Genomic DNA, 27,753 nt, shown 5'->3' with positions numbered 1-27,753 from the left:
GTGATTTGGGGTGGGCCTGAGGTTAGTGGTCAGTGGTACAGTAGAGTGAAATGAATAGCAGAAGGACTAAGTGAATTGGATATATTAGTAATTTATTCATAGAAGAACTTTTTTTTTCCCTTTGCGGCTGCCTCTTCAGTTTCTGAGTTTAACATAGCTAAGTAGATGTAGGTATGGATATGTTACATATTGAGTAGTGTAGTACCCCCTCACCCTTGGGAGTTTTCTCATTTGCTTTTTCAAGATAGAGTCTCACTGTATACCCCAGATGGGTCTAGAACTTAAAATGCAGCCCAGGCTGACCTCCCACACATGCCAGCCTTCCTGCTTCAACCTTTCAAGTGCTAGTCTTCCACATGCTATCATCTTGTCCAGCACAAACTTTCTTTGTATGCTGCTGGCTAATCATCCTTCGGGAGCAGTGCATCAAAGATGTAACAAAAATAGTTGTTAAACTTAGTATGAGAGCATGCACTTAGTAATAAATGAGTTGGCCTCATTTATGTGGGAAATTCAAGATCAGTGGGACAAATCTTTACATACAACAGTATTTGCATTATGATTTATTTATCTCTTAAAAATATCTTTATTTCTTCATCCTTACTCCCCTCATCCTTCTCCTTTTTTCTTTTGAGACAAAGTCTTACTTTGTACTTCTGTCTGGACTTTAACTCAGATACTCATTTTCCTCTGCCTCTCAAGTGTGGTCAAAACATGTTTGCCACTACACCTGGATCATTTTTTTTTGGATCATTTTTTAATATTCATAAAAGTGTCACTAATGGAAAGAATTTTTAATTAAACTGGTTGAACATCATACACCTACATTGCAGTTTTGTTACTTAGCTATATTGATAGGCTTAAAACCAGTTTAGACCTTTTTCCCTCTTCCAGTGTAGATGCAGTGTAAACAGACAAAACATGACTACAGTTTATTTTTTTATGGTTATATTGGTGAAAAACAGAAGAAAATGAAACTTGGCGCTTCTATTTAGGTACTCAGAGATAAAGAACATAAAACAAGTCTGTGGCCACTAACGTTGTTCTAACATCACAGTCTTGTAGGGAGAGCCATCAGGGAGGTTGGAGACAGTGAATGATGCCAAGTAATGAGAAGAATTGAGGAGGAATAGGAAGGGTATTAGGAGCTGGGAGAAATGACTTTAGCAGAGCAGTCTGCTAGTGGAGCCTTCATCTGAGCCATTCACCTGTGGGATGTTCAGTCTTTCTTCAAAGGGTTGTGTATGCTATTTCCCAACTCTTCATTGATGGTAAAGTGTGAAAATTTTCAAATTAGAAGTAGGTACAATAATCAGACAGGTCTTTACCCCCACTGGCCCTACAGAAATTGATAAAGTTAGAAGTCAGAAAACACATTCTAATCTTGGTTCTGTCGTGAGATAATTTTGTGGCTTAAGGAAATCATTCAGTTTGTGAGAGCCTCAGTTTACTTATTCTGCAGAGTGTTGGGACTAGAAAATCTAACCATACAGAGTCCATCTGCCCCAGTGTCCAGTGCTTCATAGAATTCTATTTTTAAGTGTGTCATTGGTTTCCCATTATTAAAACAGAAGTGCCTATGATTTTGAATTTAAGACTAACATTTCTCTAAAACTTGTTTTAGATTTATTTTATTGTTTTATGCTTGTGTTTTACTTGCATGTATGCATGTGCTCCACGTGTGTATCTATCTCCTGGGAAGGTCAGAAGAGGGCATCAGATTCCCTGGGACTGCAGTTACAAAGATGGGTGTGAGCTTCTGTGTTGAGGATAGAATACAGGTGTTTAAAGTGTGCTTACCTCCTCAACCAAATCGCTTGTCCTGAGAGTTATTTTTTAATACACTTATCTAAAATTTATTCTGCACAGGTTATCTAATTTATGTACTCTGTTTCAAAAAAAATGTAGGGCTTATTTGAAGTTAACCTTTTAGGAAATGTCATCAGCTTTGGTAGATACTTGCCACTTTGAAATTCATTCTTCACTGTGATCTATCAAATCTCACTGATTATGTGTTTTCATGATAGAATTTGTAATAATTCCCAGACTTTGTATCTCTAGAATTTCCTTTTGAACAAAAAAAGAGAGAACCTATAGCTGTTTTTTTCTAAATGTCAGTCACTCATAAATAGTCAGAATAGCCTTATTTTTAACTTTAAGTAAATATTTTAAACTTTAATTAGAATTTGTTTTGATAATGAACTCAATGGAAAATACATTGAAATATCAATGTCCTAATAAGATCATGTAGAGCTAAAAAAAGAAATTAATTAATGTATTACATTTGTGTCAGATACACTAGATACTTGTACATTTGCTTCATCTGTGTTAGTCTTTATAATTTCCTCCCTTTAGTTCAGTGTAAAGATTAAGTGACTGTAGGTACAGAGGTCCAGACTGAAGTGAAGGTTTAAATGTGGAATTCTGTCTTAGTGTTTAAGTATTTGTGTCTTTAATACTGAAGAGTCACAATCACAGTGCTTTATGGACGTGACTTTTTCTAGGAGAGCAGAGAAAGGTTCTAGACAGAAACTGAATGACAAAAGGAAAGACCATCTCTTAGCTACTCACTAGACACATCTTCCATGAATTCAAAGTTAGAGAATACGTGCTTTATCTATAGAACATTTTCAGTTACTGGTTACTAGGAATTGTCTAAAGGCAAGAAAGAAATGTTTAAACAATTTTTATCCAGGTACAGAAACCTAAGGGAAATATTTGAATTCATACTTGTTAAAACATTAATTCTTCTTCACAGGTGCAAAATGACTTCTTATTCTAGAAAACCAAAAGAGCACAGCCTTATAAAGAAAAGAAGTTTATTGTACTTAAGTGTCTTAGCCATGATGTAGTAAAAGAAAGAAAGTCCCACATGCATTTAATGGATTTTTCCTTTGGCAGACTTTTCCCCCTTCTTACTGTTTGGTTTTTTTTTGTGCAAATTTTTATTTATTTTAAAACATCAAATTAAAAAGACAGGTTTCCTTTCCCTTTGTAAAAGAATAAAAGTACATTGTCAATGTTAAACCAAGTATTTGTTGAATTTCTTATTCTAGACTGTCCAAATACCCTTTATCATTACATGGATAATTGGGTGGTGCTTTGGATTGTTGGTATTGGGCCCAACAATGGTTGCATATGCGTTTAATCCCAGTGCTGAGGAGCCAGGCATATATATATATGAATTCAAGGAGTGAGTTCCAGGACCCCAGAGCTACATGGAGAAACCCTTTCTCAAAAAACAAACAAAAAGAATAACTGCATTGGGAGATTTTTTAAAAGAATTTGATGTAGAAATATTTGTATAAGCAAGTAGTTTATTCAAGCCAGGTATGGTGTTATACACCTTCACTCTGAAGTCAGAGGGTGGAGGATCTCCATGAGTTCAAGGTTAGCCTGGTCTAATACTTCCAAACCTTCCACGGCTACACTGTTGAGATCCTCCAAAAAAGAAAACAGAAAAGAGAAACAAAAACAAAAACTTGAGTCCATTCTAAATGAAGCCGTAAATATAAAAACATTAGCCGTGACTTTCAAAGTTGGCAAGCTTGGTATGGCATCTCATGCCTGGAACCCTGACAGTTGGGCAACTGAAACAGGCAGGCCACAATTTGTAAGCCACAGTGGGCTACATAGAGAATTCAGGACATACTAAGCTATACAGTAAGACCCTGTGTCAAGGTGGGCAGTATTACTTGCCTTTACTTACAAAGTCAAATATTGTGTGATATTCTTACTGACAGTAGTAGAAAATTGCTAAAAGGGAAGAGTTTGAGTTTCTGTGTTTTTAATTTTTTTTTAAGTATTTATGTGTGTTGCAAATGAATACCAAATGTTAATAATATATTATGTCTTGTTTTTTTTAAGTGAATGAATTTTTAGCCTTTGAGGGTCCCATCTTGTTGGATATGAGAATTAAACATCTAATCAAAACAAATCAGTTAAGTCAAGCAGCGGCTCTAGCAAAGCTGTGTTCTGATCATCCTGAGATTGGGAAGAAAGGTAGTTTTAAACAGACTTACCTTGTCTGTCTGTGCACATCATCCCCGAGTGAAAAGCTAATCGAAGAGGTGAGTATATTTTTTGTTAGTAATTATTTTTTAAAGCGAATAAATTAAATTTAGATTAGAATGTTTTGGACTTCCTTGTTTGTAAATAATGGAACACGCTTGTCTTATACTACGGTATGCTTCTGGGTAAGGGCAACCTGAATCATATGGGACAGAATGGATCTTGTCATTTAAATTATGTGGATAGTTTGTTTGATTCAGCTAAAGTAAATATGGTAGTGCCCAAAACAGTGCTGTGGCAGTGGGTTTTGGCAGTATTTATGTCATAACTTCATTTGTATTTGACATCACGATACCTAAGAATATTTTTAGCTGACTAATTTAAGGAGAAAAGTAAGACTAGATAGAAGTCATATAAATTATCTCTGTATAAGTAGACTGTATTTAAATAGATATTATATAAGAAAACATACCAAAAATTAAATGTCATTTGCATATTTTATGTAAATGTTTAGTTTCTTTTTAAGATTCTGTTTATACTTCATTTGTATTCAAGTTTAGAATTTGCACAAAATTCTGAAAGTGAAATCATCACCCAATAGGAAATTCTGTATTTTTGTGCATTCAATTTTACAATTAAAAGTTGATATAGTAGTTTGTGTTTAAAGAATTTAGATAGAAATTAATAGTGTATTAAACTGTAAGTGTTCAATAGTATAGTACTCTATGAGCACTGTTTTCAAATGTCTCATATTTCTGCTATATATCTTGACTCCAGAACAGTAATAAGAAGTAAAAGAATTGTGGAGATGAAGCCAGGCAAAATTCTGGTATAGACTGGGCAGATTATCACCAGGTTCCATCTCTTACGTTAGCAGTGTGTAGTTGCTGAGAGGGAGACTGTGGGGAGGTAAGGCAAGGGGGCTAGCCACGGATGGAATTCCCATCCACCAGTGAAGAGCCTCACATACACATGACCAGCACCCAGGTAGTCGTGATTATATTTCATTGTATACCAGTCCAAGTTGCCAGGACTAGAAGACCTTTCTGTTTGGTAGACTTGGTACTTTAAAGGGAAAGCTGAAATCTAAGATGGAGAACAGGTTATCATATCCTGTGTACTCCCCAGTAGACAGAGAGGCCTGTAATTAGAGTTTAGAACCAGGGTTGCTGCAGGTGATTGTCACATGAGGGTGAAGATTGTGTGTAATAGCTGTGTGCTTTTTCCCATGATTGCAAAATGAAGCTAGATGGTAAAAATGTAGACTAAGATGATAAATAAGCTTCTTGGATATGGTGAGGATATTAGAAAAAACCAGTGATTTCTGTCAGTTTCTAAGCTGGAGGGAATGAAACATAGGCTTTCAGTCTTGGACCTTATTCTATTAGTTTGGACATTGTCTAATCTATAACTATTTCTCCTTACTAATTCTTTTATTTTCACAGTTTGCATTTTCAGTTGCTATATATGAGAGCAAGTCTAAAACTGAAACTTTTCTATTAATTAAAAATGAGAATTTAACTGACATATAAAACATTTCTTATAATAGCCTCTGAAGTGTGTGTGGCAACAAATGTATAATGAATTTTGTAGACAATGGGGGGCAGTAAACAGTAAATGACGTGTAGTCTCTACTAATTATGCTTGTTAATGGAGAACTGTCCGACATTATAGTTGTTACCTTTGAACTTAAAGACTGAGTTTATAGTCTCAAAAACTGTGTTTCCAGATGTTTAAATAACCAGATCTTGAAATACGCAATTCATATTCTTTCTTGGTATAATTATCTGGAGCTAAGTAGCAGCAGCCCACACTGCTCTGAGTTATACACCAGAAAAATTCTCTCTGGGGATTCTAGGTATTTCTTTTATCAAACAGGTAGAATGAACTGTTTCATTTTGTTTGTTTTTATCTTCTTATTAATAAACATGGTTCACTAAGATCTCTGTGTTTTTCAACCAAGGAAAATTGTCAATCATACTGATCAAGTTTTAGGGTCTATGTGTATGGATAAATCCTTGTGAAAGTCCATTTTCTTAGAAATAGATTACTTTTCTAATATTGTTTTTTGTTTGTTTGTTTGTTTGTTTGTTTGTTTGTTTCAAGACAGGGTTTCTCTGTGTAGCCCTGGCTGTCCTGGAACTCACTCTGTAGACCAGGCTGGCCTCAAACTCAGAAATCCACCTGCCTCTGCCTCCCAAGTGCTGGGATTAAAGGCGTGCGCCGCCACCACCCGGCTCTAATATTGTTTAAAGAAGTGTGTTTGAAACTTGTTTCTTGTCCCATATGAGGAAAGTGTCTTAAAGTTGACTTGTCTTATTATTTCTACCCAAGGGAAAATAGTTCTGTCACTTGCACTTTGAAACCTTCTCAAAGACATTGACTCCCGTTAGGGATTGTGTTCACAAATATATATATCTACCCTCTCTTCTCACAGTTTTTATTCCTTTTATTCCTTTTTTCCCCCTCTCCTCCTTCTCTTCCTCCTCCTCTTCTCCCTTTCCCTTCTCCTCTCCCTCCTACTCCCCCTTTCTTTCTTGGTGTGTGTGTGCGTGTGTATGTGTATGCTTGTGTGTGTGTGTGCTTGTGAGTGTGTAAGGTTTGAGTTTTAAAAGCATGTTCCTTAAAGAATATGGGGATAGATTTTAATTAAAAGTCAGATGTGTTCTGGATTGATAATCCTGAGTAAATTCTTGTCCATATGACTCAGTGGACAAGAAACTATTTCCCTGTAGTAATAGCAGCTGTCCCTGTTAGATGTCAGACTCAAGGGGCTGTAAGAAAGGGATGTTCACCTAACAGTTGTTGAAATAGTGAGCTTTTCTTAGATTCTTGGCAGAGGTAGTAGAACAGTTGGCAACTTTAGCTTATGTCCAGTTTTTCAGTTGATTCTATCTTTAGAATAAACATGGGAGAGCCTTTTGAAGTCCTTTTGTTTCCTCTTTAATCATCATTTTCCCTCTCCCCATTCTCTGGGATGGAGAGTGTGGTGTAGTGTTTGCCAGACAAGTGTGAGAACCTGATTTCAGACCCTGTGAACCGAGATAAAACATGGAAGCCAGCACTTGTCTGGAATCCCAGCGCTCCTGTGATGAGGTGGGAACAGCAGTGGGCAAGAGACCCAGGTGAAGGCAGGCAGATAGACAGTCAGGGAAGACAGGCACCACTTCCAACTGACACACACCATGTCATTCACATGCGGCCCTCCCCCCTCCCTCCCCACAACACACACACACACACAATACAAAGATTTTTTTCAAAGTTCCCTTAAATAATCAACTTTAAAATATAACTAATACACTTTTCTTACATTTCTTATACACATGTATTTTATATATTTAAAACACACATTCCTTAACTGACAACACTTTGTTTTACTGACCTCATTCTAACTCATTCTGTTTGTATGTAACAACTACAGTTACATAATACAGATTTATGGTATATTAACCAGACAGGTGGATATTTAGATTGTTGTCTTGTAAGTGAACATTCTTGCATCCTTGTAAGTATACTGATACATTTAATTCACAGAAGTGGAATTGGTTCAAAGAATCTACATATTTTAAACATGGGAATGGTGGCACAAACCTATAATCCCAACACTGGGGGTTGAAGCAGGAAGATAGCAAGTTCAAGGCCAGCTTGAGCTATGCCTGGTCTTTTTAAAACAAAACAAAACAAAACAAACTACACATTGTATATAGTATAAAGACAGATTATTCAGAAAAGCAACAACAAAAAAACATGACAACAATTTTGCCCTCTGAAAACAGTTTGTGAAATTACTTCTTTTCTGACACTGGAGAGTGTTAATGTAGAAATATTTGCTAGCTATATGATGTTTTTACATTCTTTTAGGCATGATGATAAGTTTGCCTTTAAAATTCTTTTCTGCATGAAACAATCTTATTTTGCTGAGCAAACAGTAGTCTTGAGACTTAATGTGTAGTTAGAACTAATATATTTTAAAATATAATTGATAAACATGACATACTACTTAAATATTTTATACTTTTATTAAGCAGTGCAAAGAACCATATGAAAATAAAGTTATTATTTGTATTCTGAAATTATATTTTTTTATAAGAGGATTAAGTATAGTATGTCTTTAACAAATAGATCATTCTGTTTGGTCTTGGATTTGAAATTTGGCCCACTTTTCTAAAAATAGGACATAGTCCCTAAAGTGGTGATATATTGGTAATTTCTGAATTATGCTGCTTTGTAGTTTTAACACAATTATTGTTCAAATAGTTAATTTTACTTCCACAAATTTAATCTATTCATTCATTAATTTAAATTTAGTTCTCTTATCTCTCCTATTGACTTTTTTTTTTTTTTTAAGAGGCCAATTCCTGACAAATAGGGAAAAATTAAGTTTGAGCAAAGGTCCATGCCATATAAGCCCGGGAACTGAGTTTAGCCCCTGGAACTTGTGTAGAAGTGAGAGGAGAGGAGCAGGACCACAGAACTGTTTGCTGTGAATGCACATACTTCAACATACATAATATACAACATACTCTGATAATAGTAGTAGCAATAAAATATTTTAATCGAAGTTTTTGTATATTTTGAGGATATGAGATAACTTGTTTGTGTACATTTATATACACAACATATAAATAGAGGGAGAGGAATTAACACATACACTTAAAATATTAAGAGTTAATTTAATGGCGGTATTGTAGGACATAATTATACAATTGGTGCCATACGAGCTTTCAACAGGAATTCAAGTTTTAGAAGAAACTATGATGAGATTCAAATAAATCATATTTTCAAGAGATAATGAATTTTTAAAAACTTGAACAAGTGAAAGACAATGTTTAACACTCTAGGGCCTCAGTGTGCTTAGATATGTGGAGTTTGGAGAGGAGACTGAATCTAGGCCTGCATCAAGTCTAAACTGTCAGCAAATCAATAATTTTGAGTAGCTTAAATCTTTTTGAGCATCACGAGTTAGCAAATCTGGGATCTGAATTTTCCTCAAATCTCTTAACTTTTTGAACACAGACATAACCACCAATGAAAAATCCCACATCTGACATCATGTTATGGGTCACAGCAAGATACAGGTATACTAAAGATACTACATGGGATAATGATCTTCAGGCAATGTGTATAAGATGTGAAAAGAAATTTTATGTTCAGATTTGGATCCCAAACCCAGTATCTCATTGTACATATGCAAATAATGTTAAGACTCTGAAAGATAAAGCATATCTGGTTCCAGGCAATTTAGGTAAGTGACCCTCGGCTTTGGGAGTGTCTTCCCAGCAGCCTCTCATGTCGACTGTCCATGCTAGTTCTGAAAACGCTGCCCCTAATAAGTCGTTTGCTCTCATTGCTGTTACTGACATGCCATAAAAACGGTTTTAAAAAGAACTTGCAGCCCATCTGACTGACATTTGTCATGATGAACGTGTTAGAATGATTAAAAACAACAAAAGCCTTATAAAAGATGATGTAATAGAAGGATAAGAGTTTAGATCTCTGATGTCAGTCAGATATAGTTTGACTTGTGAGTTTAGTTCTTAATTGTTGTAAGCAAATTACATAATTTCTTATCTATAAAATATTACACTTTCTGCCTAGGGAAAATTATAATTACAGTGTACATGAAATGTCTGAGATTGTGTTTAACATAATGTAGCTATTTTAAAATATTGATTGTATAAACATCTTTTGGTCCCCCTTTGTTGGGTTGTGTAAGTGGGGTAACTTACAGATAAAGATTTGCTACAGCATGTCTGACAGGAGTAGTGGACTACTCTTACTGTACTGGAGTTACCAACAGGTGGTCCAGGCACAGGCTTTATACAGCCTTTTCTCTGGGCGATTACATGTGTCTGACCACAGACAGTTTGGATTCAGTCAGAACAAGCTACTAATTGCATCCTTACTTTAAAATGATTGTTGGTAGGCTAAAGAGCTGACTGAGTAAGGGATTAAGCCCAAAGGCCTTGATTTGGCTCCCAGGACCTACATGATGGTTTACAAGCACCTGTAACTCCAGTCTGAAGGAATCAGATTCCCTCTTCTGCTCTCTAGCACTAGGCACACATATGCTACATATATGTACATGTAGGCACTAATACATATAAACAAAAACAAAATCTTTTCTAACATATTTAAGAACAAGTCATTGTTAGATCACAAAAAGGGGAATAGATGGTTTTCTTACTATTTGTTCTGTTTTTGTTTTGTAATCCACTGTAGCCTAGAAATTATGATCTTTCTGCCTCTCTGCTCCTGAGTGCTGAGATGTATCTGCAAGCACCACCATGGCAAAACTCTAGTTTCCCAGTTCAGTTGTCACACAGCTGTCATCCTTATTATTACTGACCAACCTTAAAATCATATCATTGTCCTTCACTTAAACACTTGTTCTGTCTTAAACACAACACATATCCTTTTGCTTACCCTGTATTTGATGAGTTGTGAGAGAAAGTGTCAACCAGGAGAGAGAGAGACACAGTTCTGTGGTACATGAAAGCTGATGACCTTTATTCTTCAGTTCTTTTTACCATCTCATTTATACCATGAGGAATTAAAGTTTTCTATTTTGTGAAAAAAAGATAATCTTTGGTTGTCTATTGTTATAGCAAAGTGTAGAAGTCATCGGCTAGTTCTGTTTTATATGTATAAATAATAAAGTGTTACATCTTAAATTTGTTTTAAATACTAGGTTAAATGATTCAGGTTGCCTTTAGAGTATATGAACCTTCAGGAACACTTTGAGTTGGAGTAAGTTTATATGAACAGCAAAACAGTAGAGATGAGTGAACCTATTTTTAAAGTGATACAGCTATATACAATATTCTGGATTGTTTATTCCCTTAAGATTAATAGACAGTTTATTAGTCTATATCCACTACATTCTTTGTGTCTTCTAGTTTTAGTAATGATTTGATCAGTGAGTCAAAGAGTAACAGTAAAAGTGCTGTGGTATTCTTTTCTGGTAATAGATCCAATTTAATGGATAAAAGATGCTTATGATTAATTAACACCTGTTATTTACTGAACATTCATGGATTTCTGAAGGTAGTTTGTATTCTGCGGTTTTTAATACTCTCAGAATATCTATTAATGATAAGAATGGTTATTTTTTAAAAACTATTGCCAAGTCTTTTTCTCAATTATCACTTGATAGTGTATAACTTACTACATTTTACTGATGAGAAGTTGTGTGTATCGAGAGAAAGATTTATTGTTGTGTGTGTGTGTGTGTGTGTGTGTGTATATCTCCTCCACTTCATGGCCTATTTCTGTTTCCTTTTTCTATAGATTTCAGAAGTTGATTGCAAAGATGCGTTAGAAATGATCTGTAATTTAGAATCTGAGGGAGATGAGAAAAGCGCCCTTGTTTTATGTACCGCCTTTCTATCACGGCAGCTCCAGCAAGGGGATATGTACTGTGCTTGGTGAGTTGCTTTTCTTTTTTAAAATAGATTTTGTTAAATTAGAAAACAGGTCAGGTAGGGTGGCACATGCCTTGAATCCCATCACTCTGGTGGCATTGTAAACTGATCTTTACTATTTCCAGTCTTGCCTGGCCTAGACAGTGAGTTGCTGGTCAGCCAACACCATATAGTGAGACCCTGTCTAAAAAAGAAATAAAAGTTAAAAGAATACAAAGTAGATTTTAAGAATTCATATAGTCAAGATGGCCTGCAGCAGTAATAGGGATCACAGATATCTACATGGGCTCTGCCAGTAACACTGACCATGATTAACACTGCCTCTGGTGGCAGGAGAGATCACTGAGATGAACCTGGCCCCTTGAAGCAGCAAGGAGACCGACTGCGTTGATGTCTATATTGTGTGCTGCTGCTGGAGGCCATATTGATGTCTGTGGTCTGTGCTACCACTGGAATCTGTATCACACTGTGATCCATGCTGCTACCCGCTGCTTTGGGCAAGTGGTATCAATAACTGCAATGACATTGAAGGCTGTGTGACAACTCCCACGCCTAAAAAGAAAGAGAGAAAAAAAAAGAAACAGTACAGAGAGTGGGAGAGGGCTCAGTTTTCTTTCAGGGGCTGGCCACTGGTGAAGTGAACGTGATAGGGGCACAAAAGAATTCATGTAATTTAGAGATTTTTAAAAATCTTTTTTTTTTCCAAGTGAAGTTTATTCAGGAGATAGGGCGAAGGTGAGGGCAAGAAGATGGGGGAAGAAGAGGAAGAGCTTTTTTTTTCTACCAAGACAAAAAAGTGTATTTTAAGGTATTCCTTTCTGTGCAATCTGATATCAGATAGTTCATATTTTAGTTTTAGGAATTCTTTGTGTTAAGGACAATACAATTCAAAAGGTTTATTTTATCAGACAGTATTAAATTTGTTTTTAGCTCTTTCTACCAAACTGTGATTCGAGTCTATATTTTTTTCACCTACATTTTATATATTTTGAATTGCTTAGCAATTGCCTGTGGAAATACAGTCTATTTAGTACCTGTAGAGCCCGTTCTCCTGACTGACTTCTTGGGTATCCTCCTTTATATGCTTCCTGACCCAGCACATTCCCAAACCTGCTATAACACCCCTTTGGGAGGCTGTAGCTTATCCTGACTTCCATTACTGTAAAAAACTTGATAACAACCCTAGGTTACTGTTATCTGAGATGAGCTATTGTCACTTAGTGACAAGGTAGACTTTAAAGAAAATTTGGATTGTAGCATCTTGGCATTTAAGAATATTTGCATTCACATGGCATGTGAATGAATATAGAACAGGCAAGGTAAATAAATGGCCGTGCCGTCAAATAAAGTTCATAGTTACCAGTTTTCCTTAGTAGTTGCTTCTTGTAAATAAGTTATATCTTAAATACAGAGGTGATTGCTCTTAAAATCATGGATAACTACAGTGTGTTTATCATGGTCAAGTAGATTTTCTGGGCATAAGATAATGTGAGAGTCAGTGGTATCTAGGGAATCATTGTTATATTGGTTTAAAACGACATCAAAGTGAATTTTATATGACACACAGAAGTGGTCTCTTACCAACTCTGAAGGGCAACATTAAAAACTTCATGTTTAAAACATAGTTCAAGGGCTGGAGAGATGGCTCAGTGGTTAAGAGCACTGACTGCACTTCCAGAGGTCCTGAGTTCAAATCCCAGCAACCACATGGTGGCTCACAACCATCTGTAATGAGATCTGATGCCCTCTTCTGGTATGTCTGAAGACAGCTACAGTGTATTCATATATAATAAATAAATCTTTAAAAAAAAACATAGTTCAAAGCACAGTTGAGAGTTGTTTGGAGAATGACTAGAGAGGACACATGGGAGGAAGAGAGTGGAATTACAGAGATTAGGTGAGTAATCCAACTAGCATCAGGCCTTCCTTATGTGTATGGTATGAGGCAAAAGAAATGTAAAATAAACTTCAGCATCTGTTTAGAGTACAGTAAAAAGTTTAGGCTATTTGGAGACAATGATGAATTCAATTAGAAAAGATGCTGAAGGAGGAAGAATGGCAGGCACCCTTTTCATGCACAATACACACTGCTTAGAGATAGGATACATTCTTAGAAATTTGTGGTTTAAAGAATTTGTCATTGAGAAGGCTTCAGTAGTGTACCTCACTAAATGGATATTGTTATGGAATAAATCAAACTGTATGTGGCCTGCTACTAATTAAAATGCTGTTAAAGGAATCATGTGTTTATTAGATTCAGGTTTTAGAAAAATTAAAGTAGATGAGGCTTCTAAAAATCTAGAAAGGTGAATGTCGACAAAAGTTCCAGTCCAGTAAGTGAGCAGTGAAGAGGACAGGACCTAAGGAGCTGGAATCTGAAGACAACATTAGCAAAAGCTGCTCGTGAGACCAATTGTTGAACATTCTGAAGCAGGGGGAATTAAATGAGGGATGGAAGAGAAGTTGGGTACAGCCGGCACATTCATCATTTTAGATATCTGTGAAAACAGTTATTAATGTCAGATATGCATAGAATTTAATTTTCTTTTTATTTAACCTTTATGTCACATGGGTGTTTTCCTTCTGGGGTCTGTAACATCATTGGTAGTTTTGTTCATCTAATAGTTAACAACCTTCTGGATAGATTTTAATGTAGAAGATACTTGCTTTACGGGGCTGTTATTTGGGGGTGATGATGTAATTGAAGGCATGCTAGGTGAAGGTTCTATCCTTGAGGTACACCCCCTAATCCTAGATGGGTGTGTTTTTAATTCTTATGCTTTGTTAGATATTATGCACACAGACTTTGTATTTTTATATTACATAGTCTGAAGTCCAAATGTGACTGAAAGATTTTCTTTATATAATTTGTGTGTTAGATGTTTTCTTAATTAAAGAGTGCTACTCTGAGATTGAAAAATACTGATTAATACAGTAAGAAACTGCATCTGATTTTTATTCTTTAGAAACTCAGAGTACTGATTTATCTTGTATTTAGGCATAATTTTATCCATAGAATTGGGATCTAAAGTCAGTTTTAATTTCAAACTTAATGGCTACATTGGTGCACTATATGATTACTCCATGATTACTATATTACTCCTATTTACCTGCAAACTTTCTTTCCAAAGGGAACTCACTCTGTTTTGGAGTAAATTGCAGCAAAGGGTAGAACCGTCAATACAAGTGTACCTAGAAAGGTGTCGTCAACTTTCTTTGTTAACGAAGACTGTATATCACATTTTCTTCCTGATTAAAGTTATTAATTCAGAGGTAAGAGTATTCAAGTTACTTTTCCTTAGTTTAAATTGTGTGACTCCTCTATAATAAGATCTTTACTTTTGTTATTTTTGATACTTTCTTCAGTGATTTTTTTTTTTTTTACTTCAGTGCTTTGGGCGCGCGCGCGTGTGTGTGTGTGTGTGTGTGTGTGTGTGTGTGTGTGTGTGTATCCATCCTTTGAAATATTTGATCTAGAGAGACGTAAATGTTTTAAGGTCAAAGCCTTTCCTCCAACCCCAATCCTACTGTTCTCTGGGGAAATTATTTTACAGTCTTTCATTCATGGCTTTATATGCAGTTTATAACTTTTATGCCTGTGTGCTTAATTCTATCCTTTTATCTGCTTTTGTAAGCCTTGATGAACTCAGCTTAAGCAGGGCTTTTTACATGAATCTTGTACGTCAGTATGAGACGTACTTGACAGCATGCCCCTTCAAAGCAGTTCCTCCGTCTGCAACTATGTCATAGTCCAGGCTTCTCACCTCGTAAACGCTGATCATTTACTTGTCATGGGGATTTATGAACTAAACAGCCCCCTAATCTGTGTTAAGAGTTATGGTTATAATTTCTTAGGGGAAGATTTACCTGTTTTGACCCAGAAATTAGCTGAGTGTTATCCAAGGCTGTCAATCATCCATCAGTGGTATATTTTTCTAGTCTGTTTTTCTTTTTCTTTTTCTTTTTTTTCTTTTTTTTTGGTTTTTGGTTTTTGGTTTTTCGAGACAGGGTTTCTCTGTGTAGCCCGGGCTGTCCTGGAACTCACTCTGTAGACCAGGCTGGCCTCGAACTCAGAAATCCACCTGCCTCTGCCTCCCGAGTGCTGGGATTAAAGGCGTGTGCCACCACCACCCGGCTCTAGTCTGTTTTTCAATGAAATGGTACTTCACAGGTTCCAGAGAGGGAAGAATTTAGATTGAACTCACTAATTTGAGAGGGTTCAACACTTCATCTGATCTCTATATATCCTCACCTCTCTTCTCATCCATGCCTCCCTCTCCTTCTCTATAACAAGATCTGATACATCACAAGCTTGCATTGAACTATGTAGTCATGGATAAGGCTAATCTGGGACTGTATGTGTGTACCACCACTTCTGGTCCATGTGGTGCTGGGATTCCAACACAGGGATCTCTGCCTGCTATAGCAAGCACTCTACCAAATCTTCAGCCTAGCCCCTAGTTCAGGCTTTTTTGATCCAGTTATTAAGTTACTTTTTGTGTTGAATCCTAGGAGGGGAGGAGTATTTTCTTAATGTTCTTGTAATCTCAGCTGCCACAAAAAAAAAAAAAAATATTGCTTTATTTTATCAAGTATTTATGGCTGTTCTTGCAGTAGAGGGGTTTTTAGAGCCTTCCCCCCAACCCCAATGGTCAGCAACAGAATAATTACCATATTCCTTTTTCCACTTTCTGAACTTGCATAAAGCCAAACTACCAAAGCAATATAACACATACTAGGACATGAAAAACAAAAATAGGAAATATTATGCAGATGGTAAGAGGATTTTTTTTATTAAAAGCACATACTATTCTTGTGGATGACCTGAGTTGAGATCCCAGCACCCATAGAAGGCAGGTCACAATCATAACTCCACATTCAGGGAACCCAGGCCCTCTAGTTTCTTCTTGTACCTGCAACTCATGTGCACAAACATATAATTAAAAATAACAAAAATAATTGTGTGCTGGAGCGATGACTTAGTGGTTGCAAGCACCAACTGCTCTTTGGTTTGATTCCCTGCAACCACCTGGCAGCTTATAACCACCACCTGTTGATCTAGTTCTCGGGAGGTGGTGCTGTCTTCAAGAGTACCAACCACACATAGTGAAGACATACTTTCAACCGAAGAACTCATTCTATAAAAATAAATAGAAAGCACTATCAATGAGAACAGGATCAATATATCTAATAGTATGGGTAATGTAAAGAGAATAAATTATAAAAAAAGACTCAAAATAGTAAAGCCTGAAAAAGGACACTATTAAAATGACTAAACAGATTTTAAAAGAGTCAGAACTTGTAGAAATGCAGGAACATAGTAATTGAAAATTTAAAAGCATCATAGATAGAACACATAGATTATATGTGTCTGAAGAGACTGACAAGCAGATGCTGCACATTTCCCAAGATCAGAATCCATCACTGAGCATACCCCAGCCAATGTTACTGATTTTCTTCCAGTAACCTATATTCATCTCTTTTCTGCAGAATGTATACAGATGAACCAAAAGTGCTATCATTGCAGAGAATGTAAAGATTAAGCATAAAAACTTTAAAAAATCATGTACAAATTCTTTTGAAAGATGAAATAAAAACAAAACAAATATCCTCTTTTAAAAATACTTTCTATTGTCTGTATTTGGTCAGGTATCTTAAATATATTTTTTTTTGTATCTATTTTGTCCTGAAATAATTTTTCTTTTAGGAGTGAAAACAAAATACTTTTTAGCTCTTCTTCTCTTCACTCTTGTTAACTAACTCATCTTTATTTTTTATGTTAATAACATGGTGTCAGAGTTAACAATAAATTGAAACAGGGCATCGAGTGTTGGAGGATATCGCTGTGCAGTTTGAACAGTCGACTGTGTTACTACTTAGTATCTGCTTAGTGAGCAGCATGGTAGCTAGGTGTTAGTCTTACCCAACTCTGACCAGCTTATCCACTCTGGCATGCTTTTCTTAATTAGGTGAGTCAAAGGGATGGGGGAAAGGGACTGCCTCATCCCTACTTCTTGTCTTGTAAAGAGGCCCTCTTGTTCTGCCTAGAGTGTTTCTCCATAATGACAACCATTTTTTAAGCCCCGTGGTTCCTTCAGATTTTTGTAGCACAGATGGTAGCATATCCTCATGATAATTAGTGTGCTTTGATCAACTGAGACAGGGTCTCATATGGTCCAGGCTGGCCTGGGACTTGATATGTAAGTGATGATCTAGAACCCTGCCTCTACCTCCAAAATGTTTGGATTGCAGGTGTTTGCCACACCCAGCAGGTAGTTTGGAGCATTTCCATTCATGTAGTAGTTTTTCTCATACTCCTTGAAGTTAGACTTGAAAATTATAGCCCTGTCCTTAAAGCGCTGGGATTAAAGGCGTGCGCCACCACTGCCTGGCAGGAGTTGTCTTTTAAACATTATTAAAAGGTGTGTTTTTATCTTTTTATTCATATGAGTGAGAGTGTGTGTGCACGTGCACACACACACATACACACACACACACACACGTTCCTGCAGAGATCAGAAGTCAGACTCTGATTGTTAGCTACTTGATATGGGTACTAGGAACTGAACTTAAGTCCTCTGGAAGAACAACAAGTATTCTTAGACCTGCGCTGTCTCTCTATCCCCTTGACCCCTGCTTTATAAAAAGGATCTGAAAAGTTAGAAAAGTGATTTTTTTGGGGGGACAGGGGGTACAGGTCTTTGTTTAGTTTTTACTACTTGTGTTTTTAAGGATTTCTTTCTGGTTCTTTGTACACTCTTATTCACATCTAGCTGGTTTTAGCCAGGGTGTCTTTTCTTGTGTTGCTGTTTAAGATTCAAGAACAGCAAGTGTCAGTCTTGAAAGTCCAATTAAAAAGAAAGAAAGAATCTATGCTTGATAGTATAGAGTAACCTTTCCTGTATTTTGCTTGTTTCACAGACTGAAGGGGCTGGACTTGCTACCTGCATAGAACTATGTGTAAAAGCTCTTCGCTTGGAATCTACAGAAAATACTGAAGTGAAAATATCAATTTGCAAAACCATTTCATGTTTGTTGCCCGAGGATCTGGAAGTTAAACGTGCTTGTCAATTGAGTGAATTTCTTATTGAGCCTACCGTAGATGCATATTATGCTGTGGAAATGTTATACAACCAGCCAGACCAGAAATATGATGAAGAGAATCTTCCAATACCAAATTCTCTACGTTGTGAGCTCTTACTTGTTTTGAAAACTCAGTGGCCCTTTGATCCAGAATTTTGGGATTGGAAAACTTTGAAACGCCAATGTCTTGCACTCATGGGGGAAGAGGCATCTATTGTGTCCTCAATTGATGAACTGAACGATAGTGAAGTCTATGAGAAAGTAGACTACCAGGGTGAAAGGGGAGACACATCTGTGAACGGCCTTCCTGCTGGACTTGGTACTGATTCTGACCTGCTGATGGATACTGGTGATGAAAAGCAAAAGAAGAAGGAGATAAAAGAATTAAAAGATAGGGGGTTTATATCTGCTAGGTTTAGGAATTGGCAAGCCTACATGCAGTATTGTTTGCTGTGTGACAAAGAATTCCTTGGACACAGAATAGTACGGCATGCTCAAAAACATTACAAAGATGGGATTTACAGCTGTCCCATATGTGCAAAGAATTTTAATTCTAAAGAATCGTTTGTCCCTCATGTTACACTGCATGTTAAACAGTCTAGTAAAGAGAGACTAGCAGCTATGAAACCATTAAGAAGATTGGGAAGGCCTCCTAAAATCACAGCCACCCATGAAAATCAAAAGAATAATACTAACACTGTGGCTAAACAGGAACAGCGACCCATAAAAAAGAATAGTCTTTATTCAACAGATTTCATAGTGTTTAATGACAACGATGGTTCAGATGATGAGAATGATGACAAGGACAAGTCTTACGAGCCGGAGGTGATCCCTGTGCAGAAGCCAGTACCTGTTAATGAATTTAATTGTCCTGTGACATTTTGTAAAAAGGGCTTTAAGTACTTCAAAAATTTAATTGCTCATGTGAAAGCCCATAAGGATAATGAAGATGCCAAACGCTTTCTTGAAATGCAAAGCAAAAAAGTCATTTGCCAGTACTGTAGAAGGCACTTTGTAAGCGTCACTCATCTCAATGATCATTTACAAATGCACTGTGGCAGTAAGCCATATATTTGTATACAGATGAAATGTAAGGCTGGTTTTAATACTTATGCAGAGCTGTTAGCCCACCGAAAGGAACATCAAGTCTTTAGAGCAAAGTGCTTATTTCCAAAATGTGGCAGAATTTTTTCACAAGCTTATTTACTGTATGATCATGAAGCACAACATTATAATACCTATACTTGTAAGTTCACAGGTTGTGGTAAAGTGTATCGTTCTCAGAGTGAGATGGAAAAGCATCTGGATGACCACAGTACACCTGAGAAAGTGCTGCCTCCTGAAGACCAGCTTAATCCATCTGGAAATGAGGTGAATCAGAACTCAGAAGGAACAACTGGGGAAGGAAGGTCAGAGCACAGCATTGAAAAGAGCCTAGGATCGGACAGAAGTGGTGATTGGGAGAAAAACAAAGCTGAGTCAGCTGTGACTAACCAAGGCCAGATCTCTGCCTCTGAACTCAGGCACGCTAACATACCATTGTCAAATGGTTTAGAAAACCCTGAAAGTACTACTGTTCTTCGGACCAATGAAGTAGCTGTATCCATTAAGGTGTCTGTTAACCATGGGATTGAGAATGACTTTAAAAAGCAAGACCACCTAATTGCGGAAGGCACTGGTGAGCTGCTGATGACAGATGTGCATAAACCAGGTATAGGTGCTGGTGTCCATTTCTGCCGTCCAGGTTTCCAAGAGAAGAAAGATCATGAGTGCCTAAACGAAGCCCAGATTGCTCAGAGTTCTTTAGCCAACTCAGAACCACTGAGGATAGATGACCTGAACCCACAAAGCCTAGAAAGACCGGTGAACACTCTGACCTTTTCTGTACAAAATGAGGCACGGCTTGAAGACAGTTCACAGATTTGCAAGTTTGAATGTGGAGGTGATGTTAAAACCTCATCCAGCCTTTATGATTTACCTCTTAAGACACTAGAAAGTATCACATTTGTTCCATCGCAGCCCGACCTGAGCAGTCCGTTGGGAGCTCCATCGGTACCTCCAAAAGCTCCAGGTCAGAAGTTCAGCTGCCAGGTTGAGGGATGCACTCGAACATATAACTCCTCACAGAGTATTGGGAAACACATGAAGACGGCACACCCTGACCAATATGCTGCTTTTAAACTGCAGCGCAAAACTAAGAAAGGTCAGAAAGCTAACAACTTAAATACACCAGATCATGGAAAGTGTGTTTATTTTTTGCCGTCACAAGTGAACAGCTCTAATCATGCTTTTTTTACATCACAGACCAAAGCCAATGGGAACCCTGCCTGTTCAGCCCAGTTGCAGCATGTCTCGCCTTCCATTTTCCCAGCTCATTTAGCAAGTGTATCAACTCCATTGTTACCCTCAGTGGAAAGTGTCCTAAGTCCAAACACATCTTCTCAGGATAAACATGTACAAGATGGTATATTATGTTCACAAATGGAAAATTTGTCTAATACTACCTTACCAGCACAAATGGAAGATCTAACCAAAACAGTTTTGCCTTTGAATATTGACAGCGGCTCAGATCCTTTTCTGCCTTTACCCACAGAAAATAGCTCTCTATTCTCTTCACCAGCAGACAGTGAGAATAATTCTGTTTTTTCGCAACTTGAAAATAGTACAAATCATTATCCCTCACAGACGGAAGGAAACATAAATTCCTCTTTTCTGAAAGGAGGCAGCAGTGAAAACGGAATTTTTCCTTCCCAAGTCAGTGCTGCAGATGACTTCAGTAGCACCAGTGCCCAGCAGTCTGCACCTAAGAAGGTGAAAAAAGACCGTGGCCGAGGCCCAAATGGGAAGGAAAGAAAACCCAAGCACAACAAAAGGGCTAAATGGCCTGCGATTATCAGAGATGGGAAATTCATCTGTAGCAGGTGTTACAGGGCTTTCACCAACCCCAGGTCCCTGGGTGGACACCTGTCTAAAAGGTCTTACTGCAAACCACTGGATGGAGCAGAAATTGCACAAGAACTTCTACAGACCAACAGACAGCCTTCCCTTTTGGCCAGCATGATTCTCTCCACAAGTGCAGTAAATATGCAACAGCCACAACAGTCTAACTTTAATCCAGAAACATGTTTTAAAGATCCATCAATTCTGCAACTGCTTTCTGTGGAAAATCGTCCAAGCTTTTTACCAAGTGCATTTCCTAGATGTGATGTGAGTAACTTTAATGCCAGTGTTAGTCAGGAAGGCAGTGAAATTATTAAGCAGGCTTTAGAAACTGCTGGCATTCCCAGCACATTTGAGAGTGCCGACATGCTTTCTCAGGTTGTTCCAATAGGCAGTGTCTCTGATGCAGCACAAGTAAATGCAGCAGGGATGCCAGGTCCAACTGTGACACCCTTGTTACAGACTGTTTGCCACCCAAACACCTCACCATTAAACCAGAATCAAACACCAAATTCCAAAACTTCCACCCTCAAAGAATGTAACAGTTTGCCTATCTTTACAACAAATGATTTGTTGCTAAAGACTATTGAAAATGGCTTGTGCTCCAGTTCATTCAGCAGTTCTACTGAGCCACCACAAAGTTTTACCACTAATAGTGCACACGTTTCTGTTATAAGTGGTCATCAAAATACAAGATCCAGTCATTTGAATAAAAAAGGAAATAGTGCATCTAAGAAGAGAAAAAAAGTTGCTCCTGCAGTAATTGTATCTAATGCTTCCCAAAATGTGGTACCAACTGACTCAGCAGTGGGACTTCCAGGGAAGAGTCTTACAGTCCCGGATACCAGCACACGGTCAGATGTGATTCCTGATTGTGAACCTCAAGCTTTGGTGGAAAATCTCACACAGAAATTAAATAACATTGACAATCATTTGTTTATAACTGGTGTAAAGGAGAACTGTAAAGCCACTCTTGAGCCCCATACAAAGATAACCCCTTTAACATTAAAAACTGAAAATGGTGATTCCCGAATGATGCCTTTGAATTCATGCACACCTATGAATTCTGATTTGCAGATTTCGGAAGATAATGTTATCCAGAACTTTGAGAAGACTCTTGAAATTATTAAAACTGCTATGAATTCTCAAATACTTGAGGTAAAAAGTGGATCTCAGGGTACTGGTGAGACAACACAGAATGCTCAGATAAATTACAGCATGCAACTTCCTTCAGTGAATTCTATCCCAGATAACAAGTTGCCTGATTCTTCTCAGTGTTCCTCTTTTCTAACTGTAATGCCAACAAAAGGCAGCATTCCTCAGTCTGAAGCATTACATAAGGAAGATCAAATACAGGACATCTTAGAGGGCTTGCAAAACTTAAAATTAGAAACTGACATCTCTGCTCCAGTTTCCCAGGGTATCCTAATGAACAAATCAGTAGCACTGTCCCCTACTCCTATTAAATCAACTCCAAATGCTGTAGTCCAGCCAGTTTCCGAAGTGATGCAAGTTCAGCTTAATGACAGAATTAATAAGCCCTTTGTGTGTCAGAACCAAGGCTGTAACTACAGTGCCATGACAAAGGATGCCCTCTTTAAACACTATGGTAAAATTCATCAGTATACTCCAGAGATGATTCTTGAAATTAAGAAGAATCAGTTAAAATTTGCTCCATTTAAATGTGTAGTACCTACATGTACCAAAACATTTACAAGAAACTCTAATCTCCGGGCACACTGTCAGTTGGTGCATCATTTTACAATAGAAGAAATGGTAAAGCTAAAAATAAAAAGACCCTATGGAAGAAAATCTCAGAGTGAAAATTTGTCATCTCCACAGATTAATCAAGTGAAGAAACAGCCACCCATGGCAGAGGAAACAAAAACTGAGTCACAGCCGGCCTTCAATGTACCAGCAGTGACAGGTGATGATGCACTTGATAATACAGCACTAATCCCAGAAAAACAACTTGCAGAAAAAAAAAGTCCTGAGAAGCCAGAAAGTTCCTCACAGCCTTTCACAGCCTCTGCTGAACAATATAATGCAAATCTTGCAAACCTAAAAACCAAAGGAAGGAAAAATAAGAGGCATAGAAAAGAAAAGGAAGAAAAAAGAGAAAAGAATCCAGTTTCTCAGTCCTTTGAACTTCCAACAAGATACAGTTCGTACAGACCTTATTGTTGCGTTCACCAGGGATGCTTTGCTGCATTTACAATACAGCAAAACTTGATTCTTCATTACCAAGCTGTACATAAATCAAATCTTCCTACATTTTCTGCAGAGGGTGAAGAGGAAAGTGAAGCCGTTAAAGAAAGTGAAGAAACAGAACCTAAACAATCAATGAAAGAATTTCGGTGTCAGGTGAGTGACTGTTCTAGGATTTTCCAAGCCATTACTGGCCTAATACAGCACTACATGAAACTTCATGAAATGACCCCTGACGAAATTGAAAGCATGACTGCTGCTGTGGATGTTGGCAAATTTCCATGTGATCAGTTGGAGTGTAAGTCTTCTTTTACAACATATCTGAGCTATGTTGTTCATCTTGAGGTAGACCATGGAATTGGGACAAGGACAAGTAAGACAGAAGAAGATGGCATATACAAGTGTGACTGTGAAGGCTGTGATAGGATATATGCCACTCGGTCTAATCTGCTCCGACACATTTTTAATAAACATAATGACAAGCATAAAGCCCATCTGATTAGGCCAAGAAAATTAACTGGCCAGGAAAATATATCAAGTAAAGCAAACCAAGAAAAATCAAAGTGTAAACATCGGGCAACAAAACATAACAGATCCGGGAAAGATGGAATGAAAATGCCAAAGACAAAGCGAAAGAAAAAAAGTAATTTAGAAAGCAAGAGCGCAAAAATAGTGCAGATTGAGGAAAATAAGCCTTACTCTCTAAAACGTGGGAAGCATGTATATTCCATAAAGGCTAGGAATGATGCCTTGGCAGAGTGCACAAGTAAATTTGTGACGCAGTATCCATGTATGATAAAAGGCTGTACTTCAGTTGTTACAAGTGAAAGCAATATAATTAGACATTATAAGTGTCATAAATTGTCCAAGGCATTTACATCACAGCACCGCAATATTCTTATTGTCTTTAAACAATATGGTAACCCACAAGGAAAGGAAATCTCTGAGCAAGAAGATGAAAAGAATGATAAACAAGATCCTGATTCATTTGTGTTAGAGAAAAATGATAACTCTAAACCAGCCACCATTCCACAGGAAGGTATAAAAGGTGAAAAAGATGAAATGGATGAGTTAACAGAATTATTTATTACAAAGTTAATAAATGAAGACAGCACAAATACAGAAACCCAAGTAAATAACGATCTTCAGGAACATGATTCCTGCATATCAGAAAGACAAAAGACTGGTAATTTGAAGAGAGTTTATAAAGAAAAAAACATTGTGCAGAATAAGAAACGGAAGATTGATAAAACTGAGCCAGAAGTGTCATTGGTGGTAAATAATACACGTAAAGAGGAAGAGACTGCTGTAGCAGTTCAAACCACTGAGGAGCATCCTGCATCCTTTGACTGGAGCTCCTTTAAACCTATGGGATTTGAAGCGTCCTTTCTGAAGTTTCTTGAAGAGTCTGCAGTGAAGCAGAAGAAAAATACTGACAGAGACCATTCAAACAGTGGAAGTAAAAGAGGATCCCATTCAAACTCCAGAAGACATGTTGATAAAACTGCTGTGACTGGTGGAAATCATGTGTGTTCTTGTAAAGAAAGTGAAATCTTTGTACAGTTTGCCAATCCCTCAAAGCTTCAGTGCAGTGAGAATGTAAAAATTGTTTTAGACAAGACTCTAAAAGATCGCTCTGAGCTTGTCCTAAAACAGCTTCAGGAAATGAAACCTACTGTCACTCTAAAAAAACTTGAAGTACTATCAAATCATCTAGATAGGACTGTCTTAAAAGAAATCAGTACAGGTAAAGCCACAGGCAGAGGGCAGTACTGATAACTCATGTACTATAAATACATAGCATTTGTAGTTTTATTTTAAATAGAAAGCCATCAAGCATGCTGTTGTGAGCTTTTTAATTTGTTGACATGGATTAACCTAGCTTTAAAAAAAACGAGAAAAAAAAGCCATGACATTTGTCATGTAGAACTTTATTTTATCCCTATGGGACTTGAACAGAATCAATACTTCAGTTATTGTAAATAATTGAGTTAAGCCTCAAATTTCTGTCACCCAGTTGTCCTTTCCATGAACAATACTGAATAATTATCTGTGTGATTGGTATCTTTTCAGCAGATCACCACTCATGTATAGCAGTACTCTTTATTTGTAGATATTTTTTGTATATATTTATTATTGTAAATCATTTGCTGCCACCAGCAGTCTGTAAGTCTAAATGAGTAAATGATACATTTATATTTGCAATTTTAATTTTAACGAAGTGATCAAGTTTTTAAACTTTTATTGTTTTAAATTAAGAACTTTTTGAACTAAATCTAGAACTGCCACAGTTAATTTTTTAACATAAAACATTTACAAGATGATATCACGGTGTTTCCCACGGTAGGCACATTACCGCAAACTGCTTGTGAACTTGCCGTCCTCCACTCTTGGATGGTGTTCATGTGAAGTTAGAGTAGATTCCTTCGTCTCATTCATGGAGCTACAGCTTTTTTCTTTTTTCTTTTTCCATTGCTTCTGATCAGATATAGTTACTATGAGTCCCTGAAATGTAATGGAAATGTGAATAAAGACTTTACTACATTGAAGATTTTAAACATTGGTATTTTAAGATATCCTTTGTCAATGTGATAGAAACTAGTAGTGGCACAGTGTAAATATTCCAGGTGGTGGTTTGTGAAGTAGCCCAGTATTGCCTTAAATAAAATCACATTTCAGTTCTTCTTTTGTATGTGATCTTATAAGATTTTTTTTCCCTCCCATTTTCTGAGATTTATGGATGGTGTATAGCTTTAAACTGTATAAACTTTTGTGGAAAGAATTTTTTAGACATTTTTATAAATTTTAAAATTGGTATCATCCAAGTGAGCCCATCTTGTGTTTATAAAATGCAAGAATCCTTAACATTTATAGTTACATAGATAAAACACTTTCTATAAGGAAGTATTGTTTTGATTTTACTATTTATAGGCATTAGGTTGTGCAGATTTGTCTGTCTTCACATTATCTGATGATACGATTTTCATTAGATTAGTCTTCAAGAACAGTATTAGTCATGATTGATTATTTGATCCAGTAACTAGTTCTTCTAGCTTTATTCACCGTATCTATGCTGGGAGGAAGAAGGTATTTCTGGAGCACTGACAGCCCTCATGGAAAGCACAGCTGAAGTCAGTACTGGAAACAAGGCAGCATTTGGATACTTTCATGTTTGCCATAAATAGCATTGTTTCTTTGTTTTGGGTTTTTTGTTTGTTTGTTTTTCTTTTTGTCCTTTTGTTTGTTTTTTGACATGTTATAAAGCATTTACATTCACAGTGTTACCCGACCTGTGGTGTTGTGGTCACATGGATGTGTTTCCCCTGTTCTGCGTCAAACTTGCAGAGAATAAGTCACTTAACTGAAATCGCTGGTACTCTGAATAAATAAGCATGGTAAAGGAATGGACTTAATTTCTTTTGGAAACTTTAAAGTTTAATTATTAAAGTAATACAGTTTTATTGGGGGGGGGTCCTAATGGGTTGTGTTGAGTAGTTTGTTTCATTTTAAGATTTCTTTTCAGTATGCATAATACTTGACATATTAAAATCCTTGGTAAGCCCACTGTTATTTATTAATGTTAAAATAAAGGTGGTTTTCATGGTTGATTTATATTTTTTTAAACAACTGAATAATGTTTTGTTCATGGAACATTTTCATACAATTTTCTTAGACGTTCTCCTAACCCTGAAATGTGAGTATTTACCAATAATGTCTGATAGAATACAGTAGCAAAGAGGTTCATTGCCAATCATTGTAAGCCACTTTAAAGAGACAATGCCAATGCAAAACTAGGCATCTTGGTCCACACAGAATTCTAGTATTTAGGATTGACTCAAAACCCAAGCCAGCCTGTGCTACATATGCAATCCTGTCTGCAGAAAACATGGAAGAGAAAACAGTACATTGTGCAACTTCTTTACTCATTAGAAAATTAACCACTACGCTTTTCTTTATTTTTGAAGAGAGAATTGCCAACACTGGCATTTGTTTATGTATATATTTTATAAGTAGTGGATGGTAAAGCAATTAGGACAACATTTTTGGTGTGCAACTGATGAAATTATATAGTAAAACAAGAAGTACA

At 36.9% G+C, this 27,753-nt stretch overlaps 1 protein-coding gene across 1 annotated transcript in view; it reads left to right on the top strand.

The window, feature by feature from the left end:
- The window catches only part of Znf292 (zinc finger protein 292), a 73,167-nt gene extending 45,895 nt beyond the window's left edge, over nucleotides 1-27,272 (top strand). The window contains exons 5-8 of the mRNA XM_028780519.1: nucleotides 3,868-4,070; nucleotides 11,302-11,438; nucleotides 14,567-14,708; nucleotides 18,357-27,272. Coding sequence (XP_028636352.1) covers nucleotides 3,868-4,070; nucleotides 11,302-11,438; nucleotides 14,567-14,708; nucleotides 18,357-25,442 — 7,568 coding nt within the window. The 3' untranslated portion in view covers nucleotides 25,443-27,272. The remainder of the gene's footprint in view (nucleotides 1-3,867; nucleotides 4,071-11,301; nucleotides 11,439-14,566; nucleotides 14,709-18,356) is intronic.
- Nucleotides 27,273-27,753: the final 481 nt, after the last annotated feature.

This window comes from Grammomys surdaster, unplaced genomic scaffold (genome assembly GCF_004785775.1).
Source record: "Grammomys surdaster isolate TR1022 unplaced genomic scaffold, NIH_TR_1.0 97, whole genome shotgun sequence".
Taxonomy (NCBI): domain Eukaryota; kingdom Metazoa; phylum Chordata; class Mammalia; order Rodentia; family Muridae; genus Grammomys; species Grammomys surdaster.
The sequence above is the reverse complement of the archived record's forward strand: the minus strand, read 5'-3'. Positions and strand labels throughout refer to the sequence as shown.